This window comes from Motacilla alba, chromosome 2 (assembly GCF_015832195.1).
Source record: "Motacilla alba alba isolate MOTALB_02 chromosome 2, Motacilla_alba_V1.0_pri, whole genome shotgun sequence".
In the NCBI taxonomy this organism is placed as follows: domain Eukaryota; kingdom Metazoa; phylum Chordata; class Aves; order Passeriformes; family Motacillidae; genus Motacilla; species Motacilla alba.
The window spans coordinates 81979077-81997512 of NC_052017.1; the positions used below are offsets into that span (position 1 = coordinate 81979077).

At 39.6% G+C, this 18436-nt stretch overlaps 1 protein-coding gene across 4 annotated transcripts; it reads left to right on the top strand.

The window, feature by feature from the left end:
* Positions 1-173: 173 nt before the first annotated feature.
* UPP1 (uridine phosphorylase 1) lies at positions 174-14897 on the top strand. Of its 4 annotated transcripts, none has more exons than XM_038129722.1 (8): positions 174-268; positions 2809-2874; positions 5700-5817; positions 6315-6473; positions 7486-7600; positions 8058-8267; positions 9652-9798; positions 11240-14897. In XM_038129722.1, exons 2-8 carry the CDS (start codon positions 2822-2824, stop codon positions 11377-11379), a joined length of 942 nt encoding a protein of 313 aa, XP_037985650.1. In that variant the 5' UTR covers positions 174-268; positions 2809-2821; the 3' UTR covers positions 11380-14897. The 4 variants fall into 4 exon arrangements, with proteins under 4 accessions (XP_037985650.1, XP_037985647.1, XP_037985648.1 ...); XM_038129719.1 differs by lacking the exon at positions 174-268 and adding an exon at positions 275-511; XM_038129720.1 differs by lacking the exon at positions 174-268 and adding an exon at positions 1137-1213.
* The last annotated feature ends 3539 nt before the right edge of the window (positions 14898-18436 follow it).

Consider the following 18436-nt stretch of genomic DNA (forward strand, 5'->3'; position numbering starts at 1 on the left):
AGCAGCTCTCCCGCCGATGCCCGGAGCCCCGCGCTCCCCGCACGCCGAGTGCATCCCCACCGGTGCCGGCATCATAGCCACAGCCGCGCCCTGTGCCCGGCCCGGCACACGGCGCTTCCCGCAGCCTCCCCGGCGCTCAGGGAGTTAACCGGGCCGGGGCGGGGCGGTGCCGCCGCTGGCGGGAGGTGGCTCGGCCGGGCGTCCCGCAGCCCGTCCGGGAACAGCGAGCCGCCCTCTTCGTTTCCCAGCGGCGGATCCCGCTGCCCCGGTGAGAACCGCGTCCCGCCGTGCGCCCCGGCAGCCCGCGGTCCGCTGCCGGGTGGATGGCGGGGTGCCCGCCGTGTCTCTCACCCCCGGTGGCCGGACCGCGTGGGCGGAGAGTGGCCGGGGAAGGGGGGGCGACGGACGCGGGCGTGGGTCCGGTCGGTGCCGCGGCGTCCGGCGGAGGGGGCCGCTTGCTCTGTCTGCGGAGCCGGGGGACCGCTCCGCCAGCAGCGAAGGGACCAGCAGGGTAAAAACAATTTGGCAGCGACTTCAGCTTTTCCTGATGATGGACGAGCACCGAACAAGAGCTTTTCCCTGTAGAAACCGTTGACTGTGGGCTTCCTTCAAAAATGAGGGATGTCGGGGAGAAATGAGAGATGGCAATTATAGTGTATTCTGCATGGGTTTAAAGCATCAGTCTGAGGATTTAGATGCTTAGATGAGATATTAGGAAAAAATCATTCATTGTGAGGATGGTGAGACACTGAAACAGGTTGCCCAGGGAAGTTGTGGATGCCCTATCTCTGGCAGTGTTAAAGGACAGGCTATATGGAGCTCTGAGCAGTTTGGTCTGGTAAAAGGTGCTTTTGCCTATGACCAAAGGATTGGAACCAGCTGATCTTTAGGGTTCCTTCCAACCCAAACCATTCCAGGATGTGCATATACCTTAAAACAGGCTGTGTCCTTTCTTTATCTGAGTCCTGCTGGTATCACGTTATTGTTGAATGTCAGTTTTAACTCTGGCTGAAGAAGACTGCAGAAACTTTTGACATGTCTGTAAAAATTTCCATTTGGTTAGACAGCGTGAGAGTTTTGTGGTTTTACATTAACTGACAGCTTGTTGGCTGTTATCTGATTGCTGTCAGGGTCTGCCATGGGAAAGCTGCTTTATGCTTGCTCCTTCCTTCAATTCCTGCCAGGACACCTCCAGCTGGGTGCTCTTGAGGGGGTAAGGTGGACCTTTGGACTGTCAGAACTTTGTTCTCAGCTTTTTGAAGTGTGTTCTCTTGTGTACTTGTGTACCTGTGTCAAGTGTATCTGTGATTACTTAGGGGATCAGAACCCAGAACACTTAACAATCTTGTGGATGCTTAATACTATGAACAAGAGCTGAATGAATATCCTTGGTTTATTTGCAGCCATTTATCTTCTTGCTACCTAAAAATCACTTTTCTGTTTCTTCTTCCTAGCTTCTAACTCCTCTTTATCAGGACTCGTGGCACTGTCAGAAGAAATGATGTATTTTTCCTGTAATATGTGTGGTATGTGGTGTTGCTCAGTAGTAGCTGATTATACTTCATACCACCATAAGGAAGTGTAGTTGATTATAAATGCAACTTTTATACTTCCCCTCCTTGACCATAGAAGGTTGCATACATTTAGTATACCTACTACCTGTGAATTTGTGTCTACTTAATAAAGGTTGATATTTTCAATGAAGAAAATGAATTGTCCTTATAAATTTTAATACATTTCCATTATTCAGTGGCTTTTAACAGGGAGGTCTCTTGCTTATTTTGTTAGGTTGTGCACTTCATTGGAAAATCACATATGATGTAATTCTGTTGCAAGGTTGATTTCTTCCTGTTTCCTTGTGGTGTAATCTTGGGGTTTTTAAGGATTACAGTCCTGTCTCTGTTATAATCTCTTTGCTGTCAGGCCCTTCTTAATGGAGGGTTGAGCAAAATGTTATGATTCAATACTTCCCATAAGGGCATTCCCAGAAAGTATCAACTTCAGCACGTAGCCTTAGTCACTTCTGCAAATAATAACGAATTAATCATCCTATAATTATAATTCTGTCCTTGGACCAGCATGAAAGCCTCAGTGATATATTTGTCTATTTAAATGTAAAGAAAAATGCAGCAGGGAGAAGATTTTGCTTATAGGCTAAGGTAATGGATCAGAAAAAAAGGTATTCAGGATAGATGATAAGCTGGAGACCTGTGGCTTTTTGAAGTCGTGTTTTAGTTTCATGCTCCTTGTTTTATGCTGGAGAAAGAAGTGCTCTTAAGGTCAGTAGGAGGAGTTTAATGAGGAAGACATTATGACTAAGATGCTTCCTGGACTTGGGTTTAGGCGTCTGCTACCTAGAGCTGAGCTTTGGAGACCTGGAGCCAAAGGTGGAAGGGGAGTGAAGCTGGTTCGGCAGTCACTGTTGTTGGGAGGTATGGAGGAAAGAGGGTGATTTAGTTAGCAATGAGACTTGCCTCTCTGTGGCTGGGGAACCTGCAGCTATTCACCCCACCAGAACAGAGGTAGTGGTGAGTTGGGAGTTGCAATAGCAAGGGATTAATTTAGGCTTGGGGGTTTGAAAGTGGTGATGCTCAGCTGTGTGTAAAAATTGTAGATTCTCATTTTGCTCCTTTTGCTCCAGTTATAAAAGCTGTAGTGTGGCTGGATTATTTGGGGAATTTAATATTCATGGTAGTTATCATCAATACAGAAAATTTCTCTCTCTGTTAGTGCTTCCAGCTTTACAGGTGGGACTCTTCTGATGCACTTTTCCTTTTTTTGTAATTATTTTTTAAAATATAATTCTAGGTATAAGACATTCATGGCTCCTGGTTCCTCAAATGAGAAGAAAACTGATGATGGACAGGCTGCAAAGTAAGATTGACAAATAAATTATTTTGTCCAAGTTTACACTTAAACTTCCTTCCCAAACTCATTACACAATCATTTAGTTTAAGATAAATTTTATGATAAGAGTGCCAAGTATCCAGTAGCAGGTCTTTTGACAATTGGATGCTTTATTGCTTTACCACACCTATGTAGAGGACTTTGCTGGCTAGCCATTCGAATTTCTCTCAACAGTGAATGCTTCAAAGCAGGGTAATGTTTTTATTTATTTTTATTTTAATCCAATGAGCTGCTGAAATGTTGATTTTGGCTGCTGCTTCAAGAGTTCAAACAAGTATTTCAGTGTGTTTCTCTAATCCTTATTTTAAGCTTATTTTACTAAAACCTGCTACATGCTTCTTTTGTCTTTGGGATTTGTATTTTACCTACATCCTTAGTAGCTATAGGTGCTTTACAACAGCTTTAGGGAAATAAATTTTCTGCTCCTGAGCTTTGCATGCCAAGGATTTTTATCAAGCAAACTTTGCCTCCCCTGTAAATCCATGGCATTGATCCTATGTACACATAACAATATGCTAGTTTTTATTGCTCATTTTACCCCAGGGTCCAAGTCTGCAATCAGATTTGTGGATAAGCTGAGCAGGTTGATTACAGCCCCTCACTGTTTTGAGGCTGTGGGTCAGAGAGTGCTATTGGTGGGCTGTGAGATGAAAAGGATGAGATAGAGCTACTGATGAGGAAGGAGGCTGTGTTTTGGCCAGGCATGAGGACAGTGGTGTTGGCACATATCACATGAATTTCCTTGAACTTTTAATAGAGGCCTTGCCTTTCCCTGATTTATTTCCTGGAGAGAGGCTTTTATTGCCAGTGTTCTTATGAGGAAGGAAATAAATTTTTTTGCTCGCCTGAGGATAGATTGTAAAATGATTTCAAATCATAGCCTATCCTATTTGTATGCAACAGCCATTCCAATGGACATCAGCACAGCCCGATATTGTATGTGCATTAGTGAGTGACCCAGTAAATAAACGTGGAGAGTCCCACAAAACTGAACAGGAATAATTCAGGGGAGGCAGCCTAGAAATTTGGCTAATATGAGCTGGTGAATTCCTAGGTTGTCTATATCTCCATGACAGGCCATAAACCTACTCTTTAGCTCTCCCAGAGTCAAACAGGTCTCTTGGAAGGAAGAAAAAAGGCAGCCAAAGCCTTTGGTTCCACCTCAGGTAGGATTTGTATGAAGGGAGGCAAATGGAGACCATGGGAGATGGAATTCCTACTGAAGGGGTGAATGGACTGGCTGCCTGGGTGGGCAGCTCTTTCAGTTGCTGAAGGTGATTGCGGTGGGCAAGGGCAGATGAGTGGGTTGGGATGACACCTCTTTCCTTAGTTGTGCAGCTGTAACTGGATAATCAAAGATGTTGAAGAGAGACCATCAGGAACAGAGGAAATTGCTGTACTCAGAATATGTACTATTTGCTTTCGGAGGAACAGTTCAGTGACCTCAGCATGGGTGTCTTGGCATCTGTACACTTCCTTCATCCTGCACAGGGATAAGGCATAGGAAGTAATGGAAAACATAGTTCCTTTCTGCCTTATCTCCTTTCTGGAGAGGCATTAGAAGGCAGATAAGATAACCTTGTGACCTAGACCATCTAAATAGTGCTAAACATCCCTGTTTAGGCTTCAAAGTTGTTCCTGAGTTGTCCTAATGATTTTTTGAATGAAGTCCACGTGAAGTCTTTAGTTTGTCTCCTCTGACAAAGCAGTTTGAATTTGCTGAGCCATGTTGTGCCTCCACTGAGCCTTCATTAAGCTATTAAGTCATCTTCTTGTGTCTGGAGGCTATTTACTGCTTGATTCCATCTCTCAGAAATTACTTTGAAGTACTGGCCAGTGTTCTGCTTAAGCTTGTACTTATTGACTAGTCTTTCCTACCTGTTTCAATTCAACTTAAAACATCAAACAGAGAAAAGAGGCGTTTTATAAATAATTCAGCTTGTTTAGTTAGTCCACTATTGAATTTTCCATGAATGTGATCCCACAGGCCAAGTAGTTCAGGTTTCCCTCCTTGTCCTGTCATTTCCTGTCTCTTCAGACAGATTAATTTTAATTTTTCTTTTAATAATTTTCTTTTAATTTCTTTCTTTCCTTTACAAGGAGAACTTAGGAAGAAGTGAATTATTTTTACCTCTTCCTCTCTTTCCCCTTTTCTTGAATTTTTTTTTCACTTCTATGGTTTTCTCCTTGCTTCAGATCTCCACTTTTCTCTTTTGTTTTTCAGATCCTCTGTACCCTTGTTATCAGTTTCATGCCATGGGGGTTTTTTCTCCTGTCTGTATGACAGAGTAAGAAGAATTGCCAGAAATCTAGTTTGTGCTTGCCCATACAGCCAAAATCATCCCATCCTTCTCGGGTGGATGACAGAGTTTTAGTCAAAACAGAGGTCAAGTTTTGCTTTTCAGCTTTGCTATGTATTGCCTGTATAATATGGTGGCCTGTTGTCTGGTCTTGCTCCCATTGCTCTGCTTACCATAAAGACCCACTATGGTACCTAGCTTTAATACTATTTAAGATAATAAGATAAAGATTAGATAAAGATCGCACTGTTGCAAATGCATCTGGACATCTGGGTTTTTCTTCAGCAATTTCATCCTATGTTATGGAATTTAGGGTTTCTTTAACACAATGCACAAGGAAACAAAAAAAGGTCGTACAGGCATTTGTACGTGTGGCATTTCCCAACTTTTGACTGCTTGACTTTGAAGAATTTTCATCTGTTCAATGTTTGTATACATTCTATATATAGCTGTATATATTATACATGTTTCACAATGCTGCTCTCTTGGTAGAGAGAATTTTATTCATCTCTGCAACCCTCACCTGGAGAAAATGAAAGAAGACATTCTGTACCATTTTGCTCTTGGGACCGGTACCCATGATTTTCCAGCATTGTTTGGGGATGTAAAGGTAAGATGCTTTGCTTTGTTCAGCAAGCCTGAGCTTTTCTGAGGAAGGTGAAAATGTAGCTGTCTTCAGAAAAAGACTAAATGTGTCAGCCTACCAGTGATTGAGGAGTACATGCAAAAGGGGAAAAATTTTGTGGGTTCTTGTCATTATTTTTGCTATCCAACAAAGCTGAGGGTAATTGTTTTTGACTGTCTCTTCATCCAGTAAAAAGGCAAATGCTGTAGTGTCTATTCAGATACAACTTCTCTTCATTGGGTCTTCATATCAATATTTGTCTTTCATTAGTTTAAACAGGGTGAAGGTGTTTGAGTGCTGTAGACAGCTGAGTTTTTTCCATAATTCTTCCTCATGGCATTTTAGAATGATTAAGACAAGCACCATATCTGGGGATAAATCTGTGCTAACTTAAGGTGTTCGCATACTCATGTTCTTTGCATGTTCTTTGACATACGGAATCACGCGATTGATTTTGTTTTGTTGAACTCTGTCCACCCCAGTTTGTGTGTGTGGGAGGAAGTCCTTCCCGAATGAAAGCTTTTATCGCCTACATAGCGGAGGAGCTGGGGCTCGGGGGCCCCGGGTGTGACTACCCCAACATCTGCGCGGGCACCGACCGCTACGCCATGTACAAAGTGGGGCCCGTGCTGTCCGTCAGTGTAAGTACTTACCTCCTCTGACACGGGACACGGTTCAGTTTTGATGCTGTTCAAAGCAGAAAATTTGAATGCATGTTTCTTTTAAGTATTTCACAGTCCTAATCAGGCTGCTCAAAATATTGCAGTCAGCCAATTAAGGATTCCTTTTCTGCCCTTTTTTCTAAGAGGGAAAATCTCTACTACCTTTGCTCCTTCTTGCATCCCTTTTTCCTCAGTGTATCACTGAGGTGTTGCAGGAATGGCCTCAGATTTTTTGAGCAGTTACTGTTGCCTTATCCCTGTTCTGTATCCTGAAATGGGGGAATAAAGTCACTTGGTGCATGTGGGGTATTGGAAAAATGTCTGTATCACATCCAGATCCATGTATCTGCAATGGCACTGCCACATGTGCTTAAGAGCAGCATTCCATGGGACTTGTGCTGCCAACCCATGTATGCATTTTAAAGAAATTCGTAGCTTCAATTTGTGGATAGAATTACATGCTTCATATGCAATTGCAAAACTGTGGTATTATTTTGCACCCTTTCTTGTGAGCTGTAATTATCACACTATTGCATAAGCTAACGTGGATTTATATTTGCTAAACATCAAAACTAAACCATGGTGTCTGTGTTCTGAAAAAAATTAGCTTAACTATTCACTAGCACTTCAGGTTGGTGAAAAATCAGAGTGGAGTTTTTCTTGTGTTTAGGAAATGTTCCATGATGAAGTGCATTAGCCAGCTTTTGGGAAAGGACACTCTTTATACTTTTGAGAATGCAAATGTTCTGTGTAATTCATGATTTTTAGAAATACCGTATTTCATCCAAAGTCTGCCAAAGTTAGTGGGAGTCTATTTGTAGGCCCTTCCAGTATTTTTCTGTAGACCCAGAGGTTGGGGGTTTTTTGGAAGTGAGTTAGGTGGCATTTGGGAAAACAGTATCAGGCAGGAGATAATGTCCAGCTGCTTCTTCCATATATATTTTGTGTTGCCTATGTGAATGTGGAATATTAATTTGTGTTTCCTTTTCAGCACGGTATGGGGATTCCTTCTATTTCAATCATGTTGCACGAGCTAATCAAACTGTTGTATCATGCCAAGTGTTCTGACATAACCATCATTCGCATTGGCACCTCTGGTGGAATAGGTATTTCCCCTCTTGATTTCTTTCTTCCTTTCTGCAAACCAAAGTGTCTTTTCAGGAGAGTAACGCATCTCTCTGCGTGTAAGACATTAATGGTCAGAACAGTTTTCCACAGGAGATGCATCATTTTTCTTCTGTAATTTTGAAAAGTAAAGGCAACATCTGCTTCTGCATAGGGAAAATGCACTTAAAGATCTGACAATGTGAGAAGAAGGACGTTCCTGTCCTGTATGGAAACTATAATAAAGGACTGAGAAAGGAAAAAATTTATTCTTTCAGAAATTGTTTGTAATAATAAAATGAAGCAGCTAGGCATGGACAAAATAATTCTCATGGTGGATTCAGAGGCAAAATTACCACCTTCAAGAGAAGGAGAGTTGGGTTAAGATGTATGTTTTATGTGTCTGGAAACCACTAGTTGACTGCATTATGAAGATATATCTATTTCCTTTTGCTGCAGGTCTAGAGCCAGGCTCAGTGGTCATAACTAGGCAGTCTGTAGATGCCACCTTCAAGCCTCAGCTAGAACAGGTTGTTCTGGGAAAGACAGTGATTCGCAGCACCAACCTGGATGAACAGCTGGCTAAGGAGCTGATGCAGTGCAGTAAAGAAATTGGTCAGTTCAATACAGTCATTGGAAACACCATGTGCACCTTGGATTTTTATGAAGGTAAGGCTGGTGACAGACTAACAGAAGAATATTGGTAAGGAGCAGTAGATAAATATTGAATAGTATATTAACATTTGGCTTCCAGTTCATTAACAGAATGCTTCCCTACTCTGGTTTGTCTCACAAGTCTCAATTAAAGCATTTTACCTCTACTTAAAATCAAGCATTTTACTTAGCAGTTAGCGGTATCAAACTTTCAATTTTGTGGAGATTTCTCCCCAGCTTTAATAGATCCTCTGAAGTACATATAGTCTATTATACACTTTTCATGTGCCTGTCAGGTGTATTTGTCACAAAATTTATGTGATTTATTGAAGCGTCCTAAGAGATTAGAGGAGTAGGAATTATTTGTGACTTGTTTAGGGTTGGTTTTCTTTGCACTGGTTAGGTACCTAAATATTTTATGAAAAAAAGGTTGGAACTTGTTTCAGTTTGAGCAAAGCAGTGATCAGACAACCAAAGATAATATTTTGCTGAGTTGTGTCAGTGCTGCTATGTAGGAGACACAAATCTGCAAGGCCTATTTTGGATAAACGTTCAGGCCTTCAGGTGCTTTTCTGATCTCCCAAATCTAGATGTTCATTCAGAAACACCTTTCAAACCTTCTGAGATCAGAATGTAAGTGGCACCTCATCCCACTTTCTCTGTCTGTTGCTGAGTAGGTGACAAATGATCTTCATCGTAGTGCTCCAGCTTGGGCAGAAGCACACGCTGTCAGTTTGTGTATCAGGGATGTTTTCAACTCATACAGCAAAAGCTGAGAACAGGATTGAGCACATTAATTTAGGAGTACATCTCCCAAACCCAAGAAGAGACTGAGTAAAATACAGTGTATTTTAACCCTACTGTACTTAGCCTGCTGCTGTCTTGTCTGTAGGTGATGTTCTTGAATGATTTGAGTAAAAATTTTCTCAAAATTTACAACAGTATTAGCTAGTTAGCTTAAGAGACTCTATGTCTCTTACCTTGGAAAGTCTGTAAGTAATAAAATGTTCATCCTTTTAAGGTAGAAACAGGAAAGCATTTTTAATCCTGGTGTTTTTTTAAGACAGTGATTAAACATATTAAAAATGCAGCTCTTCCATACAACCTAAAGTTTCTTGTGGAATTTTGGTACTTGTTTTATGTGTGGGAATTAAAGCTGAAGAAGACTAATTAAGTTACCATGATTCACCAATTACCATTACGTTACTATGATTATAAAGAATACAAATAATATGTATACGCTCTAGCAATAGCTAAGAATCACTTTATCCTATTTGTCTTATGCACAAAAATAAAAAGTAGTAGTAAAAGCTGAGCACTGTGTAGAGGAAACTGTAATAACTGGGTGTTTTCAAAATTGAATTTGGTCTGTGACTTCATCACCAAAATTACTTTCTAGGACAGGGCAGGTTGGATGGTGCAATCTGCTTATATGACGAAGAAGAAAAGCTGCAATATTTGAAGAATGCTTATGAGTCTGGTGTGAGAAACATCGAGATGGAGTCTTCTGTATTTGCTGCAATGTGTAATCTCAGTGGTGTCAAAGGTAAACTAACTTAGTCACTTTACCCTAGCTATAGGAAATTTTCTGTATTGCAGGGGGTTTGTGGCTAAAAACTGAAAAGGAATATTAACATACTTTCTGCACATATACATATATATAAAAGATATTTCTGCTTACAATTTGTTGCTATCATTTTTTGATTTGTGTCAGTTTTGTCACAAATTATCGTAATTCCTCATGCAGTTTTTACACAGTTTACTTCTGTCATTTGCTATTCCAGCCCATGGCAACCATGTAAATCATTAAAGTACCTAATTACCCTATGGCATTAGTTTGTTTTTTCCAGTTAGCTTTTGAAGTTTGTAGAAAGTGACTGCTTAGTTCAAGCAATCAGGTGGTTCTCAGATCTATATATGTAACTGTACTCAGTTTCTATACTTTCATATCAAATGGAACATATATTATTTTCTGTAGACTTGAGACTATGATTCTTAAACAGTTGAGGATTTTTAGTAGCATCATGAATAAACCATTCCAAATCATAAAATGAGTTAATTTTTTTTAATGCATGCTAAATAACAAAGGGAAAATAAAAATAAAGTAATACAGTGTCTTTCTTCTTATCATATTAACTGTCTTCTCTCACTTTTCTTAGCAAGGAATTTGCTGATTTAAAACACTGATGTTTCTCAAACTCTTTTAAGCTTGAGGAAGTCAAAATGATTAAATACAAGCAAAAAAGGCCAATGGTTATATCAAACACATTGAGTTCTTACTGGCTTGAAAGGGATTAAAAACCCAACCAGTACTATCCTGGAGCAATTCAGGAGGCCTTTTGCTGTCTCTGCTTTGTAGGTCTCTAATATGTATTTACTGTTTGTGCTCTGCCAATTGCCTCTGGCAGAAACCCCAGACAGAGCAGAGTTATAGGGTTAAGTGACAGACCTGAGCTTGAGTGAAAGGAGGGGTTTTGCCTTTGGGGCTCTGCTGACTGAAAGCCAGCATATGAACCCGAGATGATCCTTGGGGTCCTCATGTGCTTGCAGTGTTCCCTGTCCATGAATGTGGAGGCAGCTTATCTGCTGCTTCCTGAGGGATGGCACCTGCAGCACAGGCACTCAGTGCAGGACTGTACCTGGCTCTGCTAGAACTGTGTGTCAGGCACTTCCTACCGGGCATGTCCTGGGTACTTGTGAAATACACTTCCTGTCAAGGAAAACATAAGAATCATGACATAACAATAAGTGTCTGCAGCTGCCTGAGAACTCTGGCTTTATAAGTGCAGCAAGCAGTTCCCTTAAACTATTTCTGCCTTGTATCATCCACAGCATGCTAGTCCCCTAGCATCTCATGGTACTGCACACTCTTTTTTGAGGTTTGTTATATTCTCTTGTTCTTTCAGTGTTTTGTTCAAATGTTTGTGCTTTTGGACTGTAAAATGTAAGAGTGTCATTCCTAACTAATGCTGTGTTTTAATTTCTAGCTGCTGTAGTGTGTGTCACTCTTCTGAATCGACTCGAGGGGGATCAAATCAGCAGCCCACATGATGTCCTTGTGGAGTACCAGCAGAGGCCACAGAAGTTAGTGGGATATTTCATTAAGAAAAGTCTTGGGAAAGTATGAAATATCCATCTTGTGTTTTAGAGAAGGAGAAGGCCTTTGTACAGGTCTGGTCATGGTTATGACTTCTGTGCTTTACAGGTCTTTTGCCTCAGAATAACTTACAGCATTCCGTGTGTCGGGGGAAGTTAATCATTTATGTCACTGTTCTTTGGGAACTAAATGTGCTTAAGGACTTCACTTAAGTTTTGCTTAGTTATGCATTGCTGGATAGAAAACTCACTTTTCTGCAAATGGGAAAGTGGATCTGTTGTGAAGGACAAGCCTGTGATAATATATGAAAGAGCTTTATTTATGTCTGCTCCCAAAGAAAAACTAGAGAGAAAATCAAACTTTATGGCCAAGTATGTGTATACCAGCAAACTAACTTAAAAATTCAAATAATTCTCTTATTGTTATAAAAATATATTAGTTATAATTGTCTTTGTTTCTTCACTTGTAAAGAAAATTTGAAGAGAATGCAGGTTTTTTTTTTTGCAGACTTTGACAAATAAACAATACTATTTTCATATATTAAAATTTCATGAAATTGCAAAGTGTGGGACTGAAGTTTCTAAGCATTAAGGACTTGACACTGAGCTGTTGAATAGCTGTACTGCCTAGATACTAATCCAGCAATATTTTAACTAAAGAATTGAATCAATACCCGGGAAATATTTATGCATTAAGTAATTTTGCATTGAGGTACTAGCAATCTTTTGCTGAAACAAGACTCCGGCTTATGAAGAGGAACCGAAGGCATTTGGGAGGTGCACAGCACGTTCACAGGCCTGTATTATGGTAGCCCTTTTCTTTTCTTGCTTTTACTTTGTTTCTTTTTTTTTTTTAAATTGGTATTAATCTCCATTCTCAGGACGTAACACTCACTGTTGCAATGGTTCCCAGTTCTTCTGAAGAACTGGAGTATACCTCTTAGTGGTACATGCCATCAAAACCCCTTCTGCAATTGCAGTTTTTTCCGCTAACGTTGGCCTAAGTGTTTGGGTTTTTTTTTTATTTTTAAATCATTCTCCTTGCTGCTTTGCTGCTGTGGTTTGAATGTAAACACGTGGTCAGTTAAAGAAAATGTGTTTATCTCTTTTTCTTTTTTTTAAAATTTTTTTATTTTCCTTTCTACTGCAGTGGGGAATGGTCCAGTCCTAGCAGGGGTCACGGGTCAAAAAGTCTGAATAAGCTCTCAGAACAGTTCTGGCTGACCCAGCAAATGAGATTTTCTTTGTGAGAATTGCAGTCTGCAATGCTGTTAACAAGCACAAGAGTTAAAACTATAAGAGAGGGATGTTAGTAGTAGGCACAGTCACCAAGTGACAGAGACTGGAAACGATGTGATGAAAAGATTAAAAAAGAAGGGTGACTCGTGAACAGGAAATTGCCAATGAGCATCAGTCTCCCTAAATTTGATGAGTCTTTAAGCTGGGAAAAATATTAGTAACTTTTACAAAGTTACGATCTAATCTTCTGTTAATTTTCAAGCCACATTTTCTTATGATCAGGATATACAGTGAAGGTAATTTTTCAGAGAAACTATTTTTTTTCCCTATGCTTAGGGCAAGGAGAGAAGTGGGGATGGCTCCACATTTTGTTTGAACTGTTTCTACTTTATTAAAAAAAAATTAAAAAAACCCCTGTGTTTAACTAAACCTAACCAAGCCTGGTGCTTGCCTAGGCATTGTGTGAAGTCTGTGAGGCCCTTTGGGAAACATGCAACAAAGCACATCTTTTCTCTCCAAGATCCTGTTCTCGAAACAGCAACAAGGAAATAAAAATGAGATCACGTCAGTGTGTGCTGCACTTTATGATGAAGGAAGTCTTACACCAAATTGACTGGCATGGGTTTGGATGAGACAGTTTGCTGTTGTATAAGAAATTCTTAATAAGAAGGACCTAAAGAGACAAAAAAAAAATGCTTTGCCTAGAAAACAAGCACTTAATGTAACTCTGTGGATCTCTGGGGAAGCATATTACTACAGTTGTCCTGAACGACAACAATCTTAAATGATGTGATCTGTCTTTTTAAAGGAAGGACAGAATGAATCTGGGAACTTGTTTAAAAGAATTATTGTAATAGTGTGTGCTGTAAAATGAAACCAAAAAGTTATTATATTTACAGTCAAATAATGTAGGCACTTCTATTCTGAAAACTCATATGAAAACTCTCATGTGCTAGCTGCTAAAATAAAAATGGTCTTGTATCCTGGCCAAGCTGGAGATAAGGGTCATGCGTTCGTGGAGTGAGGCAACTATTGTATTAAATCAATAGCCAAGACCCTGGCAGAAGCCTCTGAAAGATGAGACATTAACCGTTTGCCTGTATGTCCTTCCTCCTTCCCACTGTTCCTTAGGACACTGTACATTTCTTTCTGCTAAAAGATTTACTTCTGTGCTTCCCACCACATGAAGTAAAGGGACCTATGAAAGCTTAAATTTAGAAGTCAAAGGGTACCCAGTATCCTCCTGTTTCTGCTGTTCCCCCTCCTCTGATGCTGTGTTCCTAATGCAAGAGGTCACTCTACAGACACATCTGACACGCAATAAAATACCTTTCCTGACTTCGGAGGAAACTTTCCTGACTTCAGAATATTACACTGATAAGAACAATTGTATTTTCCCTTACGACTGCTACTGGACAGGGAGATAAAGAAGTGAGTCACTTGTGTGCATCCGGCCGAGAAGTGACCTTTCTGTAGGCTTTACGGAGAGTTATACAATATTTACAGGTTTTATATGCAAGTCAATTGTTCAATATACCCATTATCAGTCTTTCTGTAGAACATGAATCAGGAATCAAAGTGGTGATATTTTAAAAAACATATGTGGTGTTACATATATGCTCAACATTACATAATGCAGTGTCTCCTAGTAGATTTACAAATCCTGCAAACTCCAGAAACCCATTTCAAATCGAGGGCCTGCTGTGGTTCTCTGTGCCATCCTGTACCTAGCAAAATAATATACAATCCATTTAATCCAGGGGTCAGAAGGAATAAATGCAAAGAAGGAATGCATAAGATATGAATAGAGTGGAAGCAGGAGGGGAGAAAAAAGTGGTTCCTACGACTGGTTTGTTCTGTGATTCATGGTGTTCTGGCCTATTCCTACCATTTTATTAAAGAAATGGTTGAGATCATAATGAAGACAGCCTATAATGCAATGGTTTTACATTTGCAAGAGATTGAAAAAGAGCAGGAACTCAGACAGTGACTTGAAGGAGTGGATTTTTATTTCTGGCATCTTGATGTATTTCAGAGAAGGGTTTCCTCTAAAGGAAGGTATGAGAAATCCTGAAAAGGAACATTATGGAATGATCTATGTCCACAAGTAGTTAGACAACAAATTTTTTTATCTGTCCTTTAAAAACCTAGAGAAATAATTTGATAATTTGAATATTTCTTGAAAATATATACATGTAAATAAGCAACATGTTTTTCTAACATTCTTCTTTGTAAAGGATTTTCAGTGCATTGTGCAACAAAACTGGATTTTTTTCAAGTCAAGATCTCAATACATACTCCTAAATAAAATGTTTATATGGTTGAATCAGGAGTGTATTTAATTTCCATTGACAAGACAGGTGAAAGAAAACCAAAGCAGCAAATTGGGCTTTGGGGATTGGATCTGCGTGCAACAACTGAATACAAGAAGGCACAGTAGTGTGATTTGATGTTACTATTATGGTTTGCTACAAAATGTTGAGGTTTGCTTTTCCTGAAAGTTTGTCAGTCTTTGAGTGACTAAAAGTCATGTTTTATCTTTCTAAAATAATTACCATTTAATATTATACTCCAGAGTATGGATTAAATTACAAGTCCAGAAAGTCTTCTGCTGAAGAGAAAGGAGGTTGCTGAACAGAGCAATATTAAATCTGAAACTCTGTGGTACAATAATAGAAGAAAGAGTAATGCTGACAGATACAGTGCTTTTGCTTGGGCTACAAACAAAGTGAAGCAGCAGCAAAAGAGACAAGAGCTGGTTTTACATGACACATGAGCCTGATTCCAGACGCTTCTTCTTGGTGCTGAGCTTGTAGCTGTGAGAAAATTTTCAATTTCCTATCCATCATTTCATGAGAGAAAACTTCCTAGAACTCCCCAGAAGCTCAAACAAACTACCAGCCTCCTTGGGAGATTGGGTCTGTTTTGTTGGTTTAACACATAGCTCCATTTCAATCAGCCTCATTATTTGACCTGGCCCACAACTAACATTTTTCATCAGGCCCTAACTTTGCACACACGAAGCGTCTCCCAGGAAAGATGCTACTAATTGATGTCATCCTGCAGGCACTTTGTCTGAACACAGGTCTGGCCCATGTAAATATTTACAAGTAGTACTCCTGTTAATGTTAAAAGGAAAGCCTTGTGATCACTTAATAAACCTTGTGAAAGAAGTGGTGGGTGGTGATAGGAAAATAGGTTCGTTTGCCAGATTCCCAGCCATCATTCTCACATCATCTGACTGCATTCCTGTCCATACCAAACAGAATTGTTGGCTCCCGGGCTTCAACCTATTTAACATATAAAATTATGTTTCTTTGAAAGTGCTTGCCAGCCTACTCTAATTACATTGTATTAAAACTGTAGGCTAGACGTGGCGTGTTGATGGTATGATATTATAAAGCAGTCAAGTTGGATGCTGGCAGGAGGTTTTCTGCCTTTTCAGCCCCAGTGATTTTGGATAACTTGTATATTATAAAAGTAAAGTTTTGAGTTAAAACTGAGGCAAAGCCTGCTAAAGCTAAGCAGAAGCAAAAAAAGGGCAGGTCACTCTGTCTTGTCTTTACTCAAAGACCCAATTCTGAGTCTGTTTTTGTTTCCATTCCAGAAGGAGTGAGTGGAGCATATGATGAAATCCATGCCTTTCTAATTTGCCCTACAATATTCAAGATGTTGCTGTTGACTACAGCCACTTTGTCAAGGAACCCTGAAAACATTCAGTTAATATGGCTATTACCTGTTGTTTATAGCAAAATAATTATATATAGTTAATATAGATATTTAGGGCTGGCACTTGCACAGGATACTGCTTGATGCTCTCCTGATGAAACCTAGGAATTCAAAAGAGCTTCCAGGATGGCAGCAATATAGCTGATGTATCTTTCCAAAATATTCATTACTCCAAAATATTCATTACATCATCAATTACAGTTGATTTTCCTGCCTCTGGGTTTCATTTTCATATTATATCTTTTGTGCCAAGGGTTTGGTTTGGGATTGGGAGTGATGATTTGATTTAATAATTCTCTTATTTCTATGACATTCCAAATAATACAATCAAGCTCATAGAATCTGTGTCTTCTAAAATTACTTTTAGAAGTAATTTCCCAGAAGGTCACTGCAGTAATTCTTCTTGGTGGAATGGATATCTTTTACTTTCTGAAATTTCATTCTAGAAAAGCAGGTCTGCCACTGGAGGACACCAAAAGAGGCAAGACTGAATTTCCATAGGAAGTGAGAGACTTCTCTAATGAAGTAAGAGACAAATGAAGTCAATGTAACTTGATGGTGAAAGGTGTTTGTCTGTTGAGAGTCTTACATAGTAGAATGGGGAGTCAGTAATTCATTAGTACTGGACACTAATTGCATACAAAATAGTTGGTTCTGTGAAAATAGTATGCCCCATTTATGAGAATGTAATTATATAGAGCATAATAAATTAACACGTCACAGTCGGATGGGCAGAGATTTTGCAGAAAGGCTTGTTCAAAATCATTTGGCAGATGGTTCATGCAAGCTGCTTTAGCTCACACACAGACAGAAACTGTCTTCCATATCAGGTGCATTGATAAGTAACTGCTTGTAATTCATAATGCTGAGTAATTTATAACTTTCTACAAATCACATTCTATAGATTCTGCTCCCTGGCTTTCCAGAATGGCTGTGCGATCCCACACATATTTACAATTAACAGTATTTCAATTTCAGTTCCTGAAAAATATTTGTTTAAAAATACATACTTCGGCTGTGCACAGAATCTGCATCACTGCTACCACAGAATGTCACCTTTGATCCTAGGAAGAAAAATGACTGTCCATGCTCTGAAATAGCAGGCATTTTAGCACTGCTTGACTGGAAGCAGAAGTGCCATCCAAGTGTGAAGTGGAGCTCCTTGGTAAGGTATTAGTTAATCCTGTCTCAAAGGTACATATGTGCTTCGGGTCATTCAGGTAAACATTAAACTATTTAGCTGTTTTGTATGTCCTGAGGACTTTCACATTTCTATTTGGACTGAATGATTACTTCAGTAATTTTTCAGTCTCAGAGCAGAGAATATAAAAGGAAAACCCACTATATTTAAGAAATGAAGGTGTTTAGCTAGTTGTATTCTGCCATGACTTCATCAGTGATTTCTGCTTTTTGGGAGGGGATTTTGACGAGTACGTAAAATTGATGAATTCATGACACCTACTTAGTCTGTTTTTTTTCTCTATTCCTTGAACCATAGAAAAGGTAAAAATTAAAAGAGAAATTTGCACCATTTCAAATAGAGACATTTTAACAGACTAATCAGTCAGTTTCCCAGGAAGTGGAGTAACTAAGTTTAGAATGTGCTCTGAAGGGTCAAAACTGATGCTGGCTGACCCAAATCCAAAGCCTGGAAAAGGGAAGCTAAGGCACCCAACACTAGCTGATCCTCATCTCATAGAAACTGGCTCAACTAATTAGACCTGCAGATGTGCAGTTGTTCCTTGCAGAAGAAGCAGATTTATTAACTTTTAAAATTGCTGCCTTGGCTTAAATCTAATGGAAGTTGGATTCCTCTTTGATGACTTCTGTATCCAAAAAGTTTTTGTATTTTGAGAGATTTTACTCTTAATGGGGAAAAATAGCTATGAGTGTTAGGGTGTGTCTTTCACTCAATAGGAATACATTTGTAGAAAGTGCAATGATGCAATTTACTCAGCAATAATAAGAAGTAAAGAATATCTGTTAAGGCATCATGCTGTCCTCTGTGTGTGTGTGAGAATCATGACTGAGATTCTAGGTGGTTTGAATTACCTTATATAATGGCTGTATTATATGTGTCTATTGACCATAAGAGAGAGCTTTTGGGGATCAGATTCTTA